This window comes from Eretmochelys imbricata, chromosome 6 (assembly GCF_965152235.1).
Source record: "Eretmochelys imbricata isolate rEreImb1 chromosome 6, rEreImb1.hap1, whole genome shotgun sequence".
In the NCBI taxonomy this organism is placed as follows: Eukaryota; Metazoa; Chordata; order Testudines; family Cheloniidae; genus Eretmochelys; species Eretmochelys imbricata.
This window is the reverse complement of record NC_135577.1, coordinates 5,781,907-5,804,650: the sequence shown is the minus strand read 5'-3', so window position 1 is coordinate 5,804,650 and position 22,744 is coordinate 5,781,907. Positions and strand designations below refer to the sequence as shown.

The 22,744-nt window shown below is 45.9% G+C and overlaps 1 protein-coding gene across 1 annotated transcript; it reads right to left on the bottom strand.

The window, feature by feature from the left end:
• Nucleotides 1–12,103: 12,103 nt before the first annotated feature.
• On the bottom strand, nucleotides 12,104–13,042 carry LOC144266338 (olfactory receptor-like protein OLF2). The gene has a single exon (XM_077819789.1). It carries the CDS (start codon nucleotides 13,040–13,042, stop codon nucleotides 12,104–12,106), a length of 939 nt encoding a protein of 312 aa, XP_077675915.1.
• Between the last annotated feature and the right edge of the window lie 9,702 nt (nucleotides 13,043–22,744).

The following is a 22,744-nucleotide window of genomic DNA, read 5'->3' as shown; positions in this document are numbered from 1 at the left end:
TCAGGGATCAATCATGATTAACAAGATCATCCCCCCGTTCTCCACCAGGGTGATAGAGGTCAGGCAGAGGTCAGGCAGCTATAGAAATATGGGCAGGTGAATGGTGCGGAAAACCTGCCCCTTCTCTGTAATGAAAGAAGTGAAGATAAACAGAGATCACTTTCTTAATGAACATCAGTACCCACTCAGGGAAGTGCTTAGTCCACAGAGCCAGATGTTCACAGCTGGTCATTCCAGGTGTTTGATAAAATGCACACACTGTGCAAATATAATGACACTTCAGATTCATCATGTTCCACCCACAAACACTCCCTGTTCACTCATTCAAAGAGAAAACAGTGACTTGTGATTCTGCTGTGAGAGAATCAGTCTGAAGGGATTATTCCATCGCTAAAGAAGTGGTGAGAGTGAAGGAGTGTCAATCTTTCCACCCTCTTTGGGCAAGGGGAGCTCTGTGGCTTGGCATGTAGGTTTGGCGTAAAGTTGCTCACTGTGCTAATTAAGCTTTTTGGCATTTACTTGAGTCTGTATGAAAACCCAGAGACATAATGGAAAGCCCTGGCTTCAGTGACTAGGTAATTGCCTATTTTTCCAACCAAGGACATCACTCCTTTAGCTGAAGGGGTCAGAGTTGTTGCTGAGACATTAAGTGCTGGAGGCCTGGAATTGAATACCTGCTGATCCCCATGGTGTCTGAGTGTGTGTGTGACTGTAATACAGGACAATAGCATGCACCTGCTGAGAAGAGATAGAGAGATGTGGTGGCATTTTCCCATCCATAGAAACTACCAGTTTGGAGCATTTGGGAAGTTTTATACTGAGATGTGTGATCTATGGCACATGATTCCTGAAGCAACTGGGAATACCTGAGCTCAGACAGCCATAACACCTAATTAATCCATTCAGTGAACCCAAGCCACCTTGGTGTAATTGGTGCCCTAGGGATTAATTTGTCCCAATCTTTCCTATTGTGTTATTAAATGATGCAATTTCTACCAGAGTTACAGAGTATGAGGTGAGGGGTATATTACATCCTGCTGTTTTCAGTGCAAGCCAAGTACTGTGTAGACCTGATCCACAAAGGCGGTTTGTTTATTTTTTTTTTGTGGAGACCGAAATCTTTTTTGTTAGGAAATACCACAGAGGTGCATCAGATACCACACAGCACCAATCTCTTCCATGTTCCTGGCTCCCAGGCTGGACTACATCCCCCATGATGCATGATGGTCTCTCCTCTTGCTGAACTGCCCTGGAACATCACCAGAGTCCCACAGCCATGGTTTAGGGAGGAGAGCAGTTTGGTATTTTGATGGAAAGCTTATAATTTCCAGAGAAAAGATAATTTCATGGAAAAAAATAGTTGAAAGGACAATCCAATTACCCATCAAAAGGCTTCTCAAGAAAAAACTTCAAGAAGCTTTCACAAGAAATTTTGAATCAAAGGAACAGAAAGTTAGATACAGGTGAAACATATAAATTATTTGCAGCTGTAGCTTATATCTGCTCAGTCATTCGTGGTTTCAGAATCACATTATTGTCCTGGTCCCAATAGGTCGAATGTAAAACCTGTAAGACATGTAAGAGTACTCCAGATTATCGAGCATTTACAGCATGCCAATCACGATGGTATCCAATGTCCTTCCCTTGCTAGGTTACTCTCCTAAAGGTAGGAAAAGTTTGTTCACTCATTTTTGCCTGATGGAGACCATAGGATGACCAGAGGAGCTCAGGAGGAGACCACAGCATGCTCTGGACTTCTGCAGGTCACAAACTATCCCTCTTCATGCATATTATCTGCACACAGAGCTCAGCACTAACATGCTAAATAAATCTAAGAGTCAACTAGAAATAGTCATGCTCTCACCACAAATATTAATACATTTTTGATAAATGATAGAGAGTCGCGTCTCTTTTCAGCCGGTGCAGCCCTGCATGTCCTAATTTCCCCTCACTCCCCATCTCACTCCACTACTCCCTCACCTACTCCCTACTCCTCCCAAGGCCACCACCCGTCTTACAAGTCCATCCTCTCCAGGGTCCAGGCACCTAATTAGGCGCACTGCCCTTCACTGCCTCATGCGTGGTCACCCAGGCACACACCTGAAAGGGAACTGTGGAAATGACCCTTCTGAATGGAATCACTATTATAAAAATGGCCTGTTGGACGACGGTGGTGCAGGTTTTGACAGATGAGAGGAAGAGCTTGATTTTTATGGTTTCACACGCAAAGAGTAGCCTTCACCTTTCTAGGCAAATGCCTTTTATTTCACAGGAAAAGAGCAATTCAAGAATGACAAATAGTAAAGTCCCAGTGAAAGAGGGGACAATTTAATTTCTGTGCCCATCCATGCTGGGATCTCTTCAATGCATGGCCAGGGATTTCATCTTGTGAAATGACCCACTTGTAACACTAACCGCTCCTATGCATTGCAAATATCCATTCTCTTCCTACAGGTCTCAGGACTTGGTTGCTTCTGAAATAGAGATGAGCCCTTCCTGCACAGCCTCCTGCATGGAGATGTTGCTAGTGGCAGCTTCTTGTCCCTGCCCAGCAACCTGGTGAAGCTAGGGAAGAGAGAATGTGCATCCTCCCCTGCCTTATAGTGACATCACACAGGCATCATTGGACCTTCTACATTCCTCAGCTTGTGCCTCCTGAGGATGCTCAGGGCCTGTCTGCGCTGTGCCTAGCTCTGCTGGATATGGAGAGACTTGCTTAAAGAGGTAACCATAACATGGACGCTACCCATCAGACCACATCCCCTGCTGCGGTCAATGGATGCCTCTCCCTGGGAGTCATTGGGCCAGATCCGCAGATGGTGTAAATCACCATTGCGCTGTGTTTTTTTGGAGGTGGGAGGGATGGGAGTGAAGAGTTTCATGGCGATAGAATAAATTCACATTCCCACAGACTTTAAAGGGTGTTACTGTGCAATCTAGGGGTTGTTCCCATGGAATTTGTTCTGATTGTGCTGCTGATTACATAGGGCTATGGGTGTGGCTACACCTGTTTGGTATGCTTCACAGACAGGAGTCCTCTCGCATTCTAGGTTTCATAAGTTCGAATAGCTGACTTTTTTGTCTTGTATTTGGGAGAGTGTAAGTTGTGGTGGGGGTGGAATTGTTTGTGTGGATTTTTGTTTTGTTTTGTTGGCTTTTTAAAGTATGCCTTATAATGTATCATTTGAAAACTCATAATTTGCTGATCAGTATTGTCCTGATAAAATACATGTGGCAACATTGTATGTGAAGTTATAAGATTACATTGTATGGTGTTTTCTGAAAACATCCACTCAATGTGCAGCGGTAGTCAAAAAAGTGAACAAACTGTTGGGAATCATTATGAAAGGGATAGATAATAAGACAGAAACTATAATATTGCCTGTATATAATATCTTGAATACTCCCACATCTTGAATACTGCATGCAGATATGGTCGCCCCATCTCCAAAGAGATGAATTGGAAAAGGTTCAGAAAAGGGCAACACAAATGATTAGGGCTATGGAACGGCTTCTTTATGAGGAGAGATGAATAAGACTGGGACTTCCCAGCTTGGAAAATAGATGACTAAAGGGGGGATATGATAAAGGTCTCCCAAATCATGACTGGTGGAGAGAAAGTAGATAAGGAAGTGTTATTTACTCCTTCTCATAACACAAAAACTAAGGGCCAGAAAATGAAATGAATAGGCAGTAGGTTTACAACAACCACAAAGAAGTATTTTTTCACACAGTGCACAGCCAACCTGAGAAATCCTTGCCAGAGAATATTGTGAAGACTTAGACTATAACAGGGTTCAAAAAAGAACTCGATACATTCATGGAGGATAGGTCCATCAATGGCTACTAGCCAGGCTGGGTAGGGATGGTGTCCCTAGCCTCTCTTTGCCAGAAGCTGGGAATGAGTGACAGAGGATGGATCACTTGATGATTACCTGTTCTTTCATTCCCTCTGGGGCTGATGGCATTGGCCACTGTCAGAAGACAGGACACTGGTCTAGATGGACCTTTGTTCCAACTCAGTATGGCCATTCTTATGTTCTTAAGTTCTTATTAATATATTTCATACTGAGGTTGGCAAACAGGTCTATCTTTAACAAAGAAATGTGTGCTCTTCTTAATTTTATATTTAAGCAGTAAACAGAGTTATCAAGCAGGAATTGAAACCAAAGAAGCTCAAAAAGATGAGGAAAAAGCAGCAAGGAAACATCCTTGCACGAGGACATTTTGTCTCCTGGTAACGAGGTGGAAATATTTCTCAAAAGAGAGATAGGACTTTAAAAAGAAGTGGCAGACATTCCTATGCACCTCTCTCTCTCTCTCTGCCTGTTTATTCACTGCAGGTGAAGGGATACAGGAAGCAGCCATTGGACTGGGGGAGGGGTCCTGACCTAAGAAGTTTGGTCAGTAAGACTGCTGAAAGCATGTGGGGACAATACCTTTGCTTTGAATTGCACATTGTTTGTTAAGTTAGGCACAAGTTGTATTTTAGCTTTATTTTTCTTGTAACCATGTCTGACTTCTATGCCTCATTATTTGTACTCACTGAAGTTTAGTCACTGCACAGATAGGTTTTATTTTATTGTTTTATCTAATCCTGTGTGTTTAAACTGAAGTGTCTGGGAAACTTGCATTCCTTAATGCGTCCTTCACCTCCATGTTCTTCAGGCTGTAGATGAGGGGGTTCACCATGGGGATCTCCAGCGTTTAAAATGCTGAAACCATTTTGTCTGTGTCCATGGAATAGCTGGAGGTGGGGCGTAAATACATGAAGACGAGGGTGCCGTGAAACATGACCACTGAGGTCAAGTGGAAAGTGCAGGAGGAGAAGGCTTTGCGCCGGCACTTGGCGAAGTAGATCTGCAGGATGGTAGAGATGATATAGACATAGAAGAGGAGGACAGTCACAAGGCTGTTCACGACAACGCAGCACATGAAAGCAAACATCACAATCTCATTGATGCGGGTGTCATAGCAGGAGAGCACCAGCAGCGGGGGGATGACACAGAAGAAATGTTTGATGATGTTGGAGCTCCAAAGTGACAGCTGAAATGTACAACACGTGTGTATCATTGAATCCACCAACCCCACAGTGTACGCCCCAGCCACCAGCTGTTTACAAAGCTGCCTGGACATCACATGCAATTTGTAATGTACTTTCACAAAGAAATCCCTCGAATAGCTAAAAAGTCAGTACTGGAGACTACGAGAGGCATCCTCCGTGCAGTTGTGAGACACACATACACACCGAATGTAAAGGAGAAGACAGCATTGCTGTATAGAATGAGGGGCTGAGTCGTCATTCTCTTACATACAGGTTTTACGCCACTGTTACTCAATTGCCATGTGAGGACAAGATTGTCTAGTGGATTGGGCACTTGCTGCGCACTCTGGATTTTGAGGTTCAGTTCCCGGCCCAGCTGCAGACATCCGAGGTCATATAAGGATAGATATATCTCTCTGAGCCTCAGCTTGTCATCTGTAAAACGGGGATAATACAGCCAGGGATGTTGTCAGGATACAAACATTAAAGATTGTGAGGTGATGGGAGGTACTGTGGTGATGAGGCCAGACAAGGACCTGAAAACATTCATGAACCTTCACAGCACCCTTATAAGGCAGGCAAGAAAGATTACCCCCATTCTGAGGTGGGTCAAGTGAGGTAGAAAGAGTTTAGGGCTCTATCATAAATATAAAGGGAAGGGTAAACCCCTTTAAAATCCCCCCTGGCCAGAGGAAAAATCCTCTCATCTGTAAAGGGTTAAGAAGCTAAGGGTAACCTCTCTGGCACCTGACCAAAATGACCAATGAGGAGACAAGATACTTTCAAAAGCTGGGAGGAGGGAGAAAAACAAAGGGTCTGTGTCTGGCTGTGTGATGCTTTTGCCGGAGACAGAACAGGAATGGAGTCTTAGAACTTAGTAAGTAATCTCACTAGATATGTGTTAGATTTTGATTTGTTGAAATGGCTGAGAAAATAGCTGTGCTGAATAGAATGAATATTCCTGTCTGTGTGTCTTTTTTGTAACTTAAGGTTTTGCCTAGAGGGATTCTCTATGTTTTGAATCTAATTACCCTGTAAGGTATTTACCATCCTGATTTTACAGAGATGATTCTATTTTACTTCTATTAAAAGTCTTCTTGTAAGGAAACTGAATGCTTTTTCATTGTTTTAAGATCCAAGGGTTTGGGTCTGTGGTCACCTATGCAAATTGGTGAGGATTTTTACCAAACCTTCCCCAGGAAGTGGGGTGCAAGGGTTGGGAGGATTTTGGGAGGAAAGACATTTCCACACTACATTTTTTTCAGGTACCCAGATAAAGTTTGGTGGTGGCAGTGGAAGTCCAAGGGTAAAATAGCTTGTACCTTGGGGAAGTTTTAACCTAAGCTGGTAGAAGTAAGCTGAGGATGTTTTCATGCAGGTCCCGACATCTGTACCCTAGAGTTCAGAGTGGGGAAGGAACCTTGACAGGCCCACTCTTCCATAGCTGTCCAAGAGAGACTCATAATTAGCAGATGCCTTTGAAAATGCTGCCTCCGGTTATTCAGAATGCAAAGAGGCAAATATGTTTTATATGCGATGAGGGATTATTTTATTACACACAAATCCATTCATTCTTAAATAGATGTGATAGATATATCAATAGACAGATGTCAGCAGCAAATCAGCAAAGTGAAAATAACACTGATAATATTGTCCCTTTAGATAGATAGATAGATAGATAGATAGATGATACTTCACTCCAGGGTTCACAGATAATTCCACTATCTATCTGTCTACCTACTTTTACTGCAGGTGTCAGCAAACACCAGAGCACTTTATGAGTTCTTTAACATTGTGCATCTTGGGGTTAAAGGGCGAAGGGAGTGGACCGTCCAAACACACAGCATTGTTGATCTTAGCCTCAGTAAGCAAAGGGCCTTGAAGTTGAAAGGCTCCGTAACCCGTTCTACTCATAATCAGGGGCATGCACAGGCATTTAAATGTAACTATTTTGGGGGGACACTTTAAAAACTGACCCCCCCACTCCTCCATTCCTCCAGGCCCTGCTGCTTCCCCCACCCCTTTAGCTCCTGTTGCCTCCCTTGGATCCCCACCCATCCTCCCAGCATCCCGCTGCCTCCACCCCCCATTGTCCCGGGCTCCGGACACTTCCTGGTGGCTGCGGGGGAGAAAGGGGCAGGGCTCCCTGGGCCCCCCCAGCAGAACTCTGCCGCCAGCCCGGCTTCCCTGTTCTGGGTGCCATCTAGTGGGGCTCAGCGGGAGTGCGAGCTGGAGTGCCCTTCCCAGGGACATCTCCAGCCATGGTCAGCCTGACTTCCACCCTGGCAGAAAGGGGGGAAGAGCGGGGGGAGGGAATGTAGGGGTGGGGGCCAGTGTAGAAGCTGCAGGCAGTGGCAGAGATACTGGGGGGGGGGCGTGCCCCTGCTTGTCCCACATTGTGCAAGCCCCTGTTCATCATCATCACTTGACACCATGAACAAGACACAAAATTTAGCTAGAAGAGGGTGAAACTTTCCATGCATAGTTTTAGATATGTTTTTTTTTACCAGGAATCGGGTACCATGGCGGAGGAGGAGATGGTAAAGTGGTCAGGAGTGACTTTTGAAACTGGGAGGGGCACCAACAAGAAACTGTGGGGGCTTGTGTGGGCCACTGTGAAAAAAGGAGCACCTGACCCACTTTGTCCCTCCCACACGTTGCCGCTGAAAGTCTTGGTATTGAAATGATTCAATCAACCCAAAATGAATATTTCTTTGGCCGACGTTTTGAATTCAACAATATTTTTGGTGGTTTTTCAGTTTGGGTGAAGCGGAATTTTTTTTTTCAGCAAACTGAAAAATTAGTTCCGGGTCCAGAGCTATCCATGTCCCATTCACCATGCCCGAGCCATAACGTTCCCTGAATCCCTGCTCTTCAGAGTCTAGAATATTTTCCAGGAGACCTAAAAGCAAGAACTCACAGTAAACATGGTGATGGGGTGTAAATATGTTGTGTGGGGTATGACTTTTTCCTGTTTATTTCACTTTTACAAAAAATTCCATCCCGCCTCCCCACCCGCAGATGCCATTTTGCTATTCAGTTCATTGTCCCAGAGGTTTCGGAGGGGTAGCCAGGTTAGTCTGTATCAGTAAAAACAATGAGGAGTCCTTGTGGCACCTTCGAGACTAACACATTTATTTGGGCATAAGCTTTCGTGGGCTATAACCCACTTCATCAGATGCATGCAGTGGAAAATACAGTAGGAAGGTATAAATATGCAGCACATGAAAAGATGGGAGTTGCCTTACCGAGTGCGGTGGTCAGTGCCTATGAGGCCAATTCAATTAGGGTGGATGTGGCCCATTCCCAACAGTTATTTCAAGTTGACAAGAAGGGGTGAATATCAACAGAGGGAAAATTACTTTTTGTGGTGCTAACGAGGCAAATTCAATCAAGGTGGATGTGGCCCAGCCCCAGCAGTTCACAAGAAGCTGTGAGTATCAACAGAGGGAAAATTATGTTTTGTAGTGACCCAGCCACTCCCAGTCTTTATTCAGGCCTAATTTGATGGTGTCAAGTTTACAAAATAATTCCAGTTCTACAGTTTCTCGCTGAAGTCTGTTTTTTGATGATTTTTTCTTGAAGAATGGCCACTTTTAAGTCTGTTATTGAGTGTCCAGGGAGATTGAAGTGCTCTTCTACTGGTTTTTGAATGTTACAATTCTTGATGTCTGAATTGTGTCCATTTATTCTTTTGCATAGAGACTGTCCGGTTTGGCCAATGTACATGGCAGAGGGGCATTGCTGGCAGTGTCCACAAACAGTGCACTTTATAATGAAACTTTACATTTGTTCTTCCGTGTGTTGTTGTTCTCTTAACCTAAAAGAAAGGCCATTCTGACTGAAAGCCTCTTTCCATGCTTGGTGCATGAACAACAAGCCAGGTGACAATCTCTACAACTGATTTGGACCGCACAGAACACATGAAGGACAGCAGAGAACCAGCACAGTGTGTGAACTTCCCTTTGGTTCAGCCACAGAAATCCTGCACTCCACACTTGCCACTGTCTAATGAAACCAACTCCATGTCAAAGGAGAGGGAGATGGATTAGGTGCCCTATTGCTCTCCCAACACAGACAATTGCGTACTTGCAAAGCACATCACATATATTTGTATATTTATACATGTAACCCTAACAACCCCTCAGTGCTCACTGGCAAAGAGTCCAATGTCATGATAAGCAACTCCTGTCAGCCCTGACAAATTCACTACAACTAACGCGTTGATGTGATGGTATTTCTCTATAAAGAACATCGGGTAAGGAATCAAATGAAAACTGATATCATACCGGTCTTCATACGCATTGTGTGATGTAACAATTAGAAAGCTATGTATATGTACTAACAATATGCTCAAATGACGAAACCAGGCAGGGCTGGTAAACAAGTTTCTCCAAGACAAAAAATGTCACTTTGCCTTGTGACCCTGACAGACCACATGCCAGCTCATGCCAAAGCTGAACGAAGACAACTACAAAGTTGGAACCAGTCTGGCTCCCCTGTGTCTTTCTATTGTTAAAATAGGCATGAGAATTATAGGACTGTGTTTAGAGTTTAGAGATTATGAAATGCTTGTAAGTTTCTGCCGGCATTCATCTCACTTATAGTGCCTCTATCCCATATCTGTTATTAGGTTATATTTAAGTGCTTGTAACAGGAAATCACCAGACAGGAGAAAAGCATGAACCAGTGTGAGATACCAGTTTCTAACATGCATCAGAGGGGTAGCCGTGTTAGTCTGTATTCACAAAAACGACAAAGAGTCCGGTGACACCTTAAAGACTAACAGATTTATTAGGTTTCAGAGTACCAGCCGTGTTAGTCTGTATCTGCAAAAAGAAAAGGAGGACTTGTCGCACATTAGAGACTAATCAATTATTAGTCTCAAAGGTGCCACAAGTCCTCCTTTTCTTTTTGCAGATTTATTAGGGTAAGCTTATCCCTTAATAAATCTGTTAGTTTTTAAGGTGCCACCGGACTCCAAGTTTCTAACAGGAGATGCTATTTTATGTCCAACAAAAGAGACCCATCAACATGCACAAACCACCGTGGAACATCAGAGCACAACAGACTTCATTGACGGCTCCCTCCCGCCCCTGGAAGAGGAGATGTGCAAGTGATTTGCTCCCAACAGCTCCACTTGCAACTAGAAGCAGAATAATAATTAAAAATAAGTCAGTGAAAAACCCCTAAAAAGGAAGAACTGTCTTTTCTTCTGCTTGGACTCTGAGGGGCAAAGATTACGAAGCATAAGATCCCCAGTGCTTGGCCTGGTTTAGCCCTGAAAGATACATGCAGCTTGCTTATTACAGATGCTTCTTGTACCTTTTGAAACCTGATTAACTCATCTGGGTGTGTGTTTACCAGATGTAATCTTGTAAAGAACTCTCATTTCTTTTTTCCTAGTTCATAAATCTTTAGATAGTTTCTTATAGGATTAACTACAAGTGTCTTCAGTGTGAGATCGAAGGTGCAATTGACCTGGGCTAAGCCACTGGACTTTTAGAACTAAAAGAAATATTAAGATTGCTGAGCTCTTCGGTGTAAGAAACCATCTATCACAAAGGTAACCTTGCATGGGTGGCAAGATAGATAAAGTACCCGAGCAGACTGTCTGTGATTCCATGTTAAGGCTGTTGTAATGGCCATGGAGTTTACACTTGCAAATTGGTCGGTGAAATCTAAGCCTAGAACTCACAACCAATTTGGGGTTTGTGCCCTGGTTGTTAACAGGCTGCTCTTGGGTTGGTATTTACACTTTTCAGCCATTGCCAGCCATCTTGACATATCGGTCTGCCTAGGTCTCCAATGTAAATGGAACAGGGTAGGCCAGAGACAATGGGAATTATATTTGCATTTGAAGTCAACTGGAAAAGCCCATTAACAACAGGGTGAGAAAACCAGCTAGACAGCAAGGCATCCACACACCCGCAGGGCAGAGGAACTCTGGAGGTACAAGAATACATTTCAAAGGTATACGGGACTATAAGAAGAAGGGGAAAAGACATTTTGTGCTTTGTCACTGAGGGGGACAAAGAGGTCCATGAACAGCGGATCCCCAGCCATGTAGGTTGGTACCACTGAGGAGGTGCCTTTAAGTGAGAAACAGTCTCAGGGCAGGTCTACGCTCCGGGGTAAAGTCAAACTTAGCTATGCAAATTGAGTTATGTTAGAAGCGTAACTCAAGTTGAAAGTAGTTTAGATCTACTTACCACGGGGTCCACACCAGGCTGGGTCGAAGGGAGAAACTCCCCCGTAAACTCCCCTTACTCTTCTCGTTCTGATGGAGTACCAGGAGTCTATGGGAGTGCGTTTGGCGTGGGTCGATCGCTGCTGCGTCGACCCACCTAGTAGTGGAGATAAGCCCTCAGATAAGGATTGCAGCCTGTTGAGTTTTAGTCAGGAGAAAATGCATTGTACTTTTTCTTTCATTTGGAACCATTTTCTGTTTCTATTATCTTTGCTTAAACCTCTGCTCATTTTTAGTAAAGGTATTCTTGGTTTTACTCTCAGTTCATCTCAGTGTAATATATTAAGCGCGAATCCTCAGCTGATCTAACACGCTGGGGTGTACACTATCTCTCTGAAGACAGTGGACTCAGTCATTTTGGTGACAGCGCAGGGATAGGGGCTGGATACTGCCGGGGAACATGTTTCAAAGAGCTTTCAGGATTGGAGTGCAACTGAGGAGACCTGCAAGGCAAAGTAAAGGCTGTTCTGAGCTCTGGAGGAGAATGGTTGGAGGGTGGGGATGGAGGAAGTTTAACAAACTGTAGAGTCCGAGAGCTGACAAAAATAATTTAGCCCTGCAAGTCGCTTGCTCACTGATACATGGGAGAGACAGGGTGACTCACAATCCTGAATTCCCCCAGAAAGCGTCACAACCTTCTTGAACCTTTCTGGGGCTGCCAGACATTGTTGGAACACAATAAAAGAAAAAAAAATCCAAATAAAGCTCAGTGATAACATGCATGGTGAGGAATGAGATTGCAGTGGAGTGGGAACTGAGTTCTCCTGCTTCCACCTCCCAATCAGTAACACAGTATGGAGTAAACAGGCTCAAGAGCAAGTGAGCAATTTGTGCATCACTTTCCAGTGGGCATCTTTCACCTCCTTGTTCCTCAGTCTGTAGATCAAGGGGTTCAGCATGGGGATCACCGCCATGTAGAACACAGAGGCTATTTTGTCAGTGTCCAGGGAGTAACTGGTGGAGGGTCGGAAATACATGAAGAGGAGGGAGCCATGGAACATGGCCACGGCCGTCAGGTGGGAGGTGCAGGTGGAGAAGGCTTTGCGCCTGCCCTCGGCGGAGCGGATCCGCAGGATGGTGATGATGATATATGCGTAGGAGAGGAGAATGATCACAATGCTCCTCACGACCACGCAGCCAGTCGAGGCAAACATCACGAACTCATTGACGCGTGTGTCGGAACAGGAGAGTGATAATACCGGCGGAACATCACAGAGGAAATGATTGATGGCATTGGAGTTGCAGAATGATAAACGAAAAGTAAAAACAGTGTGTACCATTGAGTCCAGCAAGCCCACGGCATACACCCCAGCCACCAGCTGATGACAGAGCCATCGGGACATGGTGACTGTATAGAGCAGCGGGTTACAGATGGCCACATAACGGTCGTATGCCATCACAGCCAGCAGGAGGCAATCTACATGACCAAAAGTACTAAAGAGATACATTTGCACAGCACAGGCATTGTATGAAATCCTTTTACTTTCGGCTAAGAAGTTCAGCAGCATCCTAGGGGAGATTATGGAGGAATAGCAGAGATCAGAGAAAGACAAATGACCGAGGAAAAAGTACATGGGGGTGTGGAGACGGGAGTCAATCTTGATTAACACGATCATCCCCAGATTCCCCACCAAGGTGACAATGTAGATTACTAGGAAGAACACAAAGAGAGGGACCTGAAGCTCCGGACGATCTGTCAGTCCTGAGAGAACAAACTCGGTCACCATTGAGTGATTGCCCTTTTCCATCTCCTCCCAACCAAGAGCAGGGAGCTGCAGCAACGTGGGCAGGCAAGAGGCTCAGGAATTCTATCTGCTCCCTAGAAGGAGAGGAAGGGAAGAAATTATGGAGGTTAGTTTCTTAGGGGACTCCCCTGCTGAATCAAGAAAAGGCCTTAGTCCACAGAGCCAGAGGTTCAGAGCCGATCATTCCAGTTATCTGAAAAAATGGACACACAGCAGAAATGTAAGAACCAGTGGGTTAACTATGCCCCACACATGGGCATGGCTGTTCCTACACACAGCAGCAAACAGTGACTTCTGACTATTGCACTGAAATAGTCGGGCTGAAAACAAGGGGTGAGAGTTTGTGCCAAGCGGCGCTATTCCCAACTCATACAAGGTAGGCTCTGCCATTTCAGTTCTGGGTTACTTAGTGTGATCATTAAGCCTGTTCAGAAAATGAAAATGGGCTTTGCATTACTTGGTATGAAATCCCAGAGTCATAACATAATGCACACACCACACCACCCTTGCCCCCGGTACCTGTAAACTGCTGCTTTCTCCAAAAGATGAGGGTTTTTTCCTTTAGCACGAGGCATGGAACGTGATGCTTTGGCTTCCAAAGATCTTGCTTCAATCCCGGGTGATGACCATAGTGTCTGAATTGGTATGTAAGCATGATTCAGTCCAACTGCATGGACCTGCAGAAGACAGAGAGATATATCTTTGCTTCCCCCCTCAAGAGAAGCTGCTATGCGGGAGAATTCAGGAGGTTTTACACTGTTCTTGGTGACCTAGGGGACCTGATCCCTGAAGCAATCGGGTTCACCAAGGCGCACAACACACAATTAAAACACACTGGGTCGGCCAAAGCTATCCCAATGTAACTCGTACACTGGGGGTTTAATCTTTTGCACTCTTTGCTCCTTTTGTTATTAAACGGTCCCATGTCTGCACAGTTACCCAGGGCAGAGCTAGGGGTACGTTTCATTCTGCTGCTTTCACTGTGCACTGGGGGACGAGTGGCGTGGGTGTGATGACTATCATGGGCGTGGGGAGGAAAGGAGATTGAGGGAGAAAATGGGATGTCAATGAAGTTACCCCAGTGGAAGATCTCCGGGTCTCCAAATCCCTTCTTGTCCTACAAAATGACGTTGTCATCCTTCTTCCAACCCCATGATTCTAATTACAGCAAACACACCTGGGAATCGGTCTGCTATCCCACACTGACCCCCACGCACCCTGATGAATAATAATATTAACCAGCAACAGCTCCTTTATTCCTATTTTTTATTCTCCCTTCTCTCCCCTCCCTTTCACATCTCCCCGTCTCTTTCCCCTAAGTCTTTCCATGGTGACTTTCTCCTCGCGTGATTTCCATTCTCCCTGCCCCCTCTCTCAGGGCTAGATTGTCACAGTCCTTCCTCAGCAAGGGAGAATAAGGCCTCTCCCCTTGCCCCTTGCTCAATGATGCTCAAATCATGGATTCTGGCCATGATGGAAATGGCAGGGGCTGCTCACCCAATAGACCCCTCTGGAAGCAAGCAAGTGGGGGAGATGACAAGGAGTGGGAGGAACCTCCCCCACTAAGCATGACAGAAACTGTGATTGTTTCTGGTCTCCTTGGGTGGTGCAGCTACCCACTGATCCATACTCAGGACAAATTGTAAGGTTAAAATCTAGACTTGCATCTCCTTCCAATCATCCCCTTTCCCATCTTCCTACTCCTCTCTCTTTCTCTAACTTGTCCATCTTCAGTGTTCTCCTCTCAGCTCCTTCACCCTGCCCCCCTCTCCTCCTCTGCCTCTGGTTCTCAGCCACTTCTACCTCCTCCTGTAGCTCTCGCTCATCAGTGTCAGTGCCCTTTGGGATAGGGAATCTCTCTTGTCCAATAACATAAGTGTCTTCGAATCATAGAAGATTAGGGTTGGAAGAGACCTCAGGAGGTCATCCAGTCCAATCCCCTGCTCAAAGCAGGACCAACCCCCAACTAAATCATCCCATCCCAGCCAGGGCTTTGTCAAGCTGGGCCTTAAAAACCTCTAAGGATGGAGATTCCACCACCTCCCTAGGGAACCCATTTCAGGGCTTCCCCACCCACCTAATCAAAAAGTCTTTCCTAACATCTAGCCTAGACCTCCCCCACTGCAACTTGAGACCATTGCTTCTTGTTCTGTTATTTGCCACCACTGAGAACAGCCAAACTCCATCCGCTTTGGAAACCCATTCAGGTAATTGAAGGCTGCTATCAAATCCCCCCTCATTCTTCTCTTCTGCAGACTAAATAACCCCAGTTCCCTCAGCCTCTCCTCGTAAGTCAAGAGCTTTAGTCTTGTGACATGACCCAGTTACAACACCATCAGCTCAAGAGCACGGCAAAGTTGAATTCTCTTCCTATAGAGCCCACAACTTGGTTATTTCTGTAATACAGATGGGCCTTTACTGAACAATCACTCCCATGGAGAATGTCCTTGCAGCAGCCCCCTGTCCCTGGTCAAGCTAAGGAAGACAGAATGTGCATTCTTGATTTAGTTGAAGTTGGTCCCGCTTTGAGTAGGGGATAGGACTAGATGACCTCCTGAGGTTTCGTCCAACCTTAACATTCTATGATTCTAGGATGATCCCCTGCCTTCTAGTGATGTCACACAGGAGGGCAAGGCTCTTTCAGAACCTAGATTCATAGATTTTCAGGCCAGATGGATCCTTTGTGATCGTCTAGTCTGACTACCTGTACAACGTAGGCCAGAGAACTGCCCCCAAATCATTCCGAGAGCTGATTTTTTTTAGAAAAACCACCAAGCTTGATTTAAAAATCGTCCTTAATGGAGAATCCACCACGACCCTTGGTAAATTGTTCCAGTGGTTACTTACCTTCACTCTTAAAATGGGTGCCTTATTTTCAGTCTGAATGTGCTAATGGTGCAGCATGTCTTCAGAGAAGTCCTGTTATGGTGAATGAATGTCTCATGGTGGAAAGAGAAATAAGTCCCTCAACCACTTATGAATGTGAGGTGTGGGGTGAGGGTGGAATTGGGGAAAGCTCTATCTCTTGTACTCTCAGAAGGACAGACACCCTCCTTTCCACTGTGGGATGTTACCTTGCACTTCATATGATTTTCCAGGATGATCCAAATCCTTCCCCCCTTTCTGGCCCCCATGCACCAGGCTGGTAGCACGAAGGGGGCAAAAAGCCAACCCAGTCACCAAGTTGAGAAGTCCCCTGCCATGGGTGAGTTGCTGGGTAACATAGAGTAGGGGTAGCCATATCTGCACCATTAGCTCTAGCCGGTTGCCAGTTTAGGGGTGGGGCCAGAGAAAAGGGGGTGTGGACAGAGTGGCCTTGTGCTCTGTTGAGCTTTGCCCAGCACACTACAGCCTCATCCCAAAACAATAGTATTTAAATACACAAACCAACCAGCCCTCATGGGATGATATTCATTATTCTGGCAAAGAGCAAGAATTCTATTCCATTTTACATCTTTCCCTCTAGGTGGCGATAGCACCACTAGGGATCCCCAGCTGTTGAGGGGCTGTCGATCCACTGTGACTCAGTGCAGCTCCGAAGCTGCCCCAAGTTGTAACGGGAGGGCTGAACTGAGCCATAGGCCCGCCCCACCAAAGTGCCCAGGGGGCCACCAAAGTGCCCAGCTGAAGCCTGAGCCCTCTTAATTTAGCAGATATAAGAAAAAAAATAGCATTAAACAATGGCCCTGCCTGATACCAGTCAGCTCTGTGTTCTTGGGGAACCAGGGCACAGTATCCAGCCTGTCTGACTCATGATGGACACTCCCTCCCACCAGCCTCTGCTTGAACCAAAACCGATCAGAAGAAAGACTTACAGGAAGCAATAGAAGGCAGTGGGAGACACACCTAAACCCCTCCTGACAAGGGGGACAGGATTAAGGCAACTCCCCCAGGCCTCATCTGCATCAAAGATGGGACAGGGAGGCATCTCCATTAGCATACAAAATGGAGAACAGAGATTCCAAGGCAAGAACCGCACTGAGCTCTGGGACCAGAACAGCAGGAAGCAATGCATCCTGGGGGAATCTCTGCTCCAGGTGTTAATCAACCTACGCTTGCGCACACCCAGCTTAGCAGTTATCACACCAGTTCTAGTAATGAATCCTTGATTGATATCCAAAATACTAGAGCTGCCTAATTGCATTGTGAACTCCCTGGAAGGACCCCCCATAGCCAGGAATGATCACTACCTATTGTCTAGCCTAAAGAAAACCCTGGAGTCATCAGCATCAGCTTCAAATTAAGCATGTCTGCTTGCAGCATTGGGTCCTTAGCAAGCTAAAATGGGGAGTAAGTAGAAAATCTCCAGCCAGTCATAAAACCATCTATGAGCAGTGGATGTAAGTGATGAATCAATGCCACCAAAGAATTGCAGCTCTTTGCTAGGCTGGACTAGGGGGCTTGCTATGTGGAAGCCTCCCACAGAGCACAGTGGTAAAGAGCGCATCCAGGTCCAGCTAGCTGATTGTGACCTCACTCACAATGGTGACACAGGAAGAAGAACATGAGAGTGGAGGGAGAGGTCCATCTTGACAGGTGTTTGTCTAACCTCTTATTTCATCCCTTGTCACTCCCTTGACTTCAGAGGAGTTGCTCCTGACCTACAGCAGGATAAGGGATATACGAATCAGGCTGTACAGAGGGGTCAGACTGAGAAAGCTTGGCTCATGGATCTTATCTTCACTCTGAAATTTACGACCTGCCAGATGCAATGAACACTCTAATGAGACTGGGCACATCTAGCAAATCAAGCCTGAGATGCCCAAGGGTTTCCACTGCATTCTGTGTAATTAAACACTCTGGTAATGATTTTCAAATTACAGCTTTTGGATGTCTCCCTTTTGGGGTATGGAACATGAAATGCCCTCACAGTGCCTGGGAGAGTGGTCAAGCATGTTCTGAAAATCAGCCCTTTTATCACAGAATCATAGAATCAAAGAATATCACGGTTGGAAGGGACCTCAGGAGGTCATCTAGTCCAACCCCCTGCTCAAAGCAGGACCGATCCCCAATTAAATCATCCCAGCCAGGGCTTTGTCAAGCCTGACCTTAAAAACTTCTAAGGAAGGAGATTCCACCTCCTCCCTAGGTAACGCATTCCAGTGTTTCACCACCCTCCTAGTGAAAAAGTTTTTCCTAATATCCAACCTAAATCTCCCCCACTGCAACTTGAGACCATTACTCCTTCTTCTGTCATCTGCTACCACTGAGAACAGTCTAGAGCCATCCTCTTTGGAACCCCCTTTCAGGTAGTTGAAAGCAGCTATCAAATCCCCCCTCACTCTTCTCTTCTGCAGACTAAACAACCACAGTTCCCTCAGCCTCTCCTCATAAGTCATGTGTTCCAGTCCCCTAATCATTTTTGTTGCCCTCCGCTGTACTCTTTCCAGTTTTTCCACATCCTTCTTGTAGTGTGGGGCCCAAAACTGGACACAGTACTCCAGATGAGGCTTCACCAGTGTCGAATAGAGGGGAACGATCACGTCCCTCGATCTGCTGGCAATGTCCCTACTTATACAGCCCAAAATGCCATTGGACTTCTTGGCAACAAGGGCACACTGCTGACTCATATCCAGCTTCTCGTCCACTGTCACACCTAGGTCCTTTTCTGCAGAACTGCTACTGAGCCATTCGGTCCCTAGTCTGTACTGGTGGATTGGATTTTTCTGTCCTAAGTGCAGGACTCTGCATTTGTCCTTGTTGAACCTCATCAGATTTCTTTTGGCCCAATCCTCCAATTTGTCTAGGTCCCTCTGTATCCTATCCCTACCCTCCATCATATCTTCCTCTCCTCCCAGTTTAGTGTCATCTGCAAACTTGCTGAGGGTGTAATCCACGCCATTCTCCAGATTATTTATGAAGATATTGAACAAAACCAGCAACAGGACCGACCCTTGGGACACTCCACTTGATATTGGCTGCCAACTAGACATGGAGCCCTTGATCACTACCCGTTGAGCCCGACAATCTAGCCAGCTTTCTATCCACCTTATAGTCCATTCATCCAGCCCATACTTCTTGAACTTGCTGGCAAGAATACTGTGGGAGACCGTGTCAAAAGCTTTGCTAAAGTCTAGGGACAACATGTCCACTGCTTTCCCTTCATCCACAGAGCCAGTTATCTCATCATAGAAGGCAATTAGATTAGTCAGGCATGACTTGCCCTTGGTGAATCCATGGTGACTGTTCCTGATCACTTTCCTCTCCTCTATGTGCTTCAGAATTGATTCCTTCAGGACCTTCTCCATGATTTTCCAGGGACCGAGGTGAGGCTGACTGGCCTGTATTTCCCAGGATCCTCCTCAAGCTGTCTCAAGCTGAGCACCCCAACAATTTAAGGCACTAGGCACTCTTTTCAGTCTTGGTCTCCACGCCGGACAGTGTATGCCATGATTTCAGATCGGCTGCAATCCTCCCTATGAATAACATGGCTACAGCAATACTGCAAAGTATTAACAGGATTGAAGGTGCTATCACCAGTTAGTGGGAAAAATGTAAAACTGAACATAATTCTTGCTGTATTATCCTGTTCGGGTGGGGTTTGTTTGCTTGCCTGCAGAAGTACTGTTGTTCTGGTCTGAGCCTTCATGCAAACACATAAGACTGTGCCGCACATCCAGCAAAGGAAATGGCCTTGTTCTCTGTTAAGAAGTTCAGCAACATCTTGGGAACGATGGCAGAAGAGTAGCAGAGGTCACAGAAGGACAAGTGACTGAGGAAGAAGCACATGGGGGTGTGAAGCTGGGGCTCGATCTTGCTTTTCACCCCACTTTTTACCCCACTTTCATGGGAAAAAACTCCCACTTCTTCAGATGCATAAGAAGTGGGATTTTTTTACCCATGAAAGCTTATGCACAAATGAATCTGTGAGTCTTTAAGGTGCCACCAGACTCCCCCTTAGTTAAAATGAAATGACAAGTCCGAAAAACAGATATTGTGTCTGCTTTAGAGGCAACATTATAGGGACGTCACACCTAACTTAAGACCCTTTGAACATTTTTTGTTGTACAATTTTCCCTGGATTTCTTTAATGTGGCAATAGTAGGAGGGTGTTGGCCAGACATGGAGGACAGAGATGTTCCCTGACTTCTTCTATGATGTCTGAAGATATGGATGGATCAGCATTGTTAGTGACGTGGGAAATTGAAAGAACAGAGTTAGGGGCAGAAGAGGGGCTAATTGTCTGTATTGGGGAGCCCGTCTCTGCCCTTCGTTTCTCCATCACAAGCCAAATTTCTGGAGCACAGGAGCCTGTCTACTTCTGCATCTACTTTGTGTTTCTTGCTCATTGACTGGGAGGTCTCTGGCCCGACCCCTCATTCCTGCTCCCATTTCCCTGAGCCCAGGAAGAGATGGCTGAAGCATTGCTTTAGCACAGCTCCAAATCTCTGTTCATGGCTTGGTTGGGGGAGTATGATCTAGGCTACATCATGACCCTTATAGTTCTTCTGGTTAGGTCTCTATTGTTAGAGAGACATAAAGACTTGACCTAAATTGGTACTAATCACAGAGGTCCTGTTTAGAATGATTCTTCAAAGGCCAATATCTGTTGTGTGTGAACAGCCATTAGTTGTCTTCAGTTGAGACCTGACCCAGTGTCCAACAAAATCGATGGAAAATCACCTTGTGGATTTCAGTGTTTTTGTGTTAATCCTTGGTGTACAGGACTGAACCTTTGGATTTTTGCTCCAGATGATATTGTGACAACTGTGACACAGGGCCAGGCCTGTGACAAAACCAGAGCAATGAGATTTCACCCAGTATTAGTTCTCAAAGATACCCTGGCTGCACTAGATGATTAGAGTTGGGAGGAAATACCTGGTGACATGGCCACTGCTGCTTACATTCCAGAACACCGCTTGTATTTCACCCCATGTTCAGTGTGGGACCCCCACTGGTGTGGAAGAGGAACCCAGAAACTTTGGGAAGTCTAGCAGAACCACTGGTGCTGCGACTTCCTGCTTCGCGCTCCAGCCCCTTGACACCATTCAGAGTGAAAGTGTAGCCCACGGGGCAATGTGCATGTCTGAACTTCCTAGGTGCCAAAGTGTCTCTTTAGTTCAAACTGTACCAGCTTCTGCCTTTACTTATGGAGATCCCTGATTAAACTCGTCATGTGTCAGTCCAGACGGAAGCTGTCACAAAAGCAGGATTGGAACCAGGTGGTCAAGGATATAGACTGTATTTTTCCTTCATATACCTTTACAGTCTCTGTATGTGGGGAGCAGGAAATAAGGCTAGGTACCCTCTCTTCTACGGTACCCTCTCTTCTACTTACACAGTATTCCACATATTTCTCCATTATGAGAGATGAGTGACGTTAACCACTCCTACGACAACAAGATGGTGGGTCCCAAAAGCTCAATTGTGACCATAGCACACAAGAGAAGCCAGGCGACATGATCAAACAGTGACAGTGATCCTTGGGAAATTTCCCCTTTTTTGCCAAGGGAATCATTCGTGAATGCAACCCTGATATTTTTTGACTATATTTGGTAATTCTGAAGAATACATTCAAATGTTCAGATGGGTAATTTTCACTTCCGGTTTCAGAGGGACAGCTGTGTTAGTCTGTAGCAGCAAAAATGGCAAGGAGTCCTCGTGGCACCTTAGAGACTAACAAAGTTATTTGGGCATAATCACAAACTATTCACTTGGACTCTTCCGTAGTTGTATTGAGTGTAAGAGGTTGATGGCCTGACGATCCTTTCCCGGAGCAGGCTTAGGTAAAGTCCCGCTGTCCCAGTCATGACTGCAACCAATGCCCCTTATACCCCATTTCCAGACAAAAACCAGGCGAACTAAGGGAGGAACCTATCCACATAACATCTCAGAGACCTAGCTCACCAGCTGCTGCTGTACTTGGACTTCACAGATCGGGGAAGTCATTTTCCCAGATTCAGGCTGTCCAATCAGCTAAGGACCTGACTGAGCCATCCTACTCAATTGTCATTTGTAGCCCCCAAAATGTATCCCCCACAGCCTGGGGTTGCCAATTCCTGACCACGCTTTGCACCAAGGCTCACAAACTGACCTGCCCATAATGACCACCCTAGAAAGCCCAACCTTGGTGTCCCCCTCTCTGAAAAGCAGTAGATCATCAGCGTTGCTATTCTATTCATCCATTGCTGATGCCGTCCACCCCATTCCTGTCCCTGGCCCAGCCATCTGGTTAGCCCTCCCTCCTAGCACAGCGTCCCCTGGGATTGAAAGGTGCTGCAATTGCACAGCCTGTTTCCGTGGGGGCAGAAGAAATAACAGGAACTCCGGCGACACCAGGCTGGCAGCAGAAGCAGTAATCTGCCGAGCTTCCAAAACTCCCATTGGTCAGCCCTGCATTAACTCCTCTAGTGTATTCCCATAGGACTTGCCCAGGACTGTTACAATCTGTTGGCTCTTCAGGCACACGTGTCTAATGAGTTGGTGAGGTCTCAGTACAGTTGCTGACTGGGTAGGTGTCAGCAAAGCAAAAGCCACCATCACAATTGACACCAGGTGTCCCCCCCCCCGAATCGTGGGGGCTGAATTCCCCAGTCTGATAGCAGCTGTCAGGGGTGGGGTCTTGCATAGTCATGGCTGAGACACATTTCGGGGGAATTTCTTTGTCTGCGTGGTGGGCACCTGGTCTAGTAATAACTGTGGAACATTCACTCTCCAGCTCTGTCAGTCCAACCCCTCTCTCTAGCCTCGATACATTTTAAATAC

Excerpts from the sequence above, each read along its gene's own strand:
- LOC144266338 (XM_077819789.1), bottom strand. The coding sequence starts at position 13,042 with ATGGAAAAGGGCAATCACTCAATGGTGACCGAGTTTGTTCTCTCAGGA.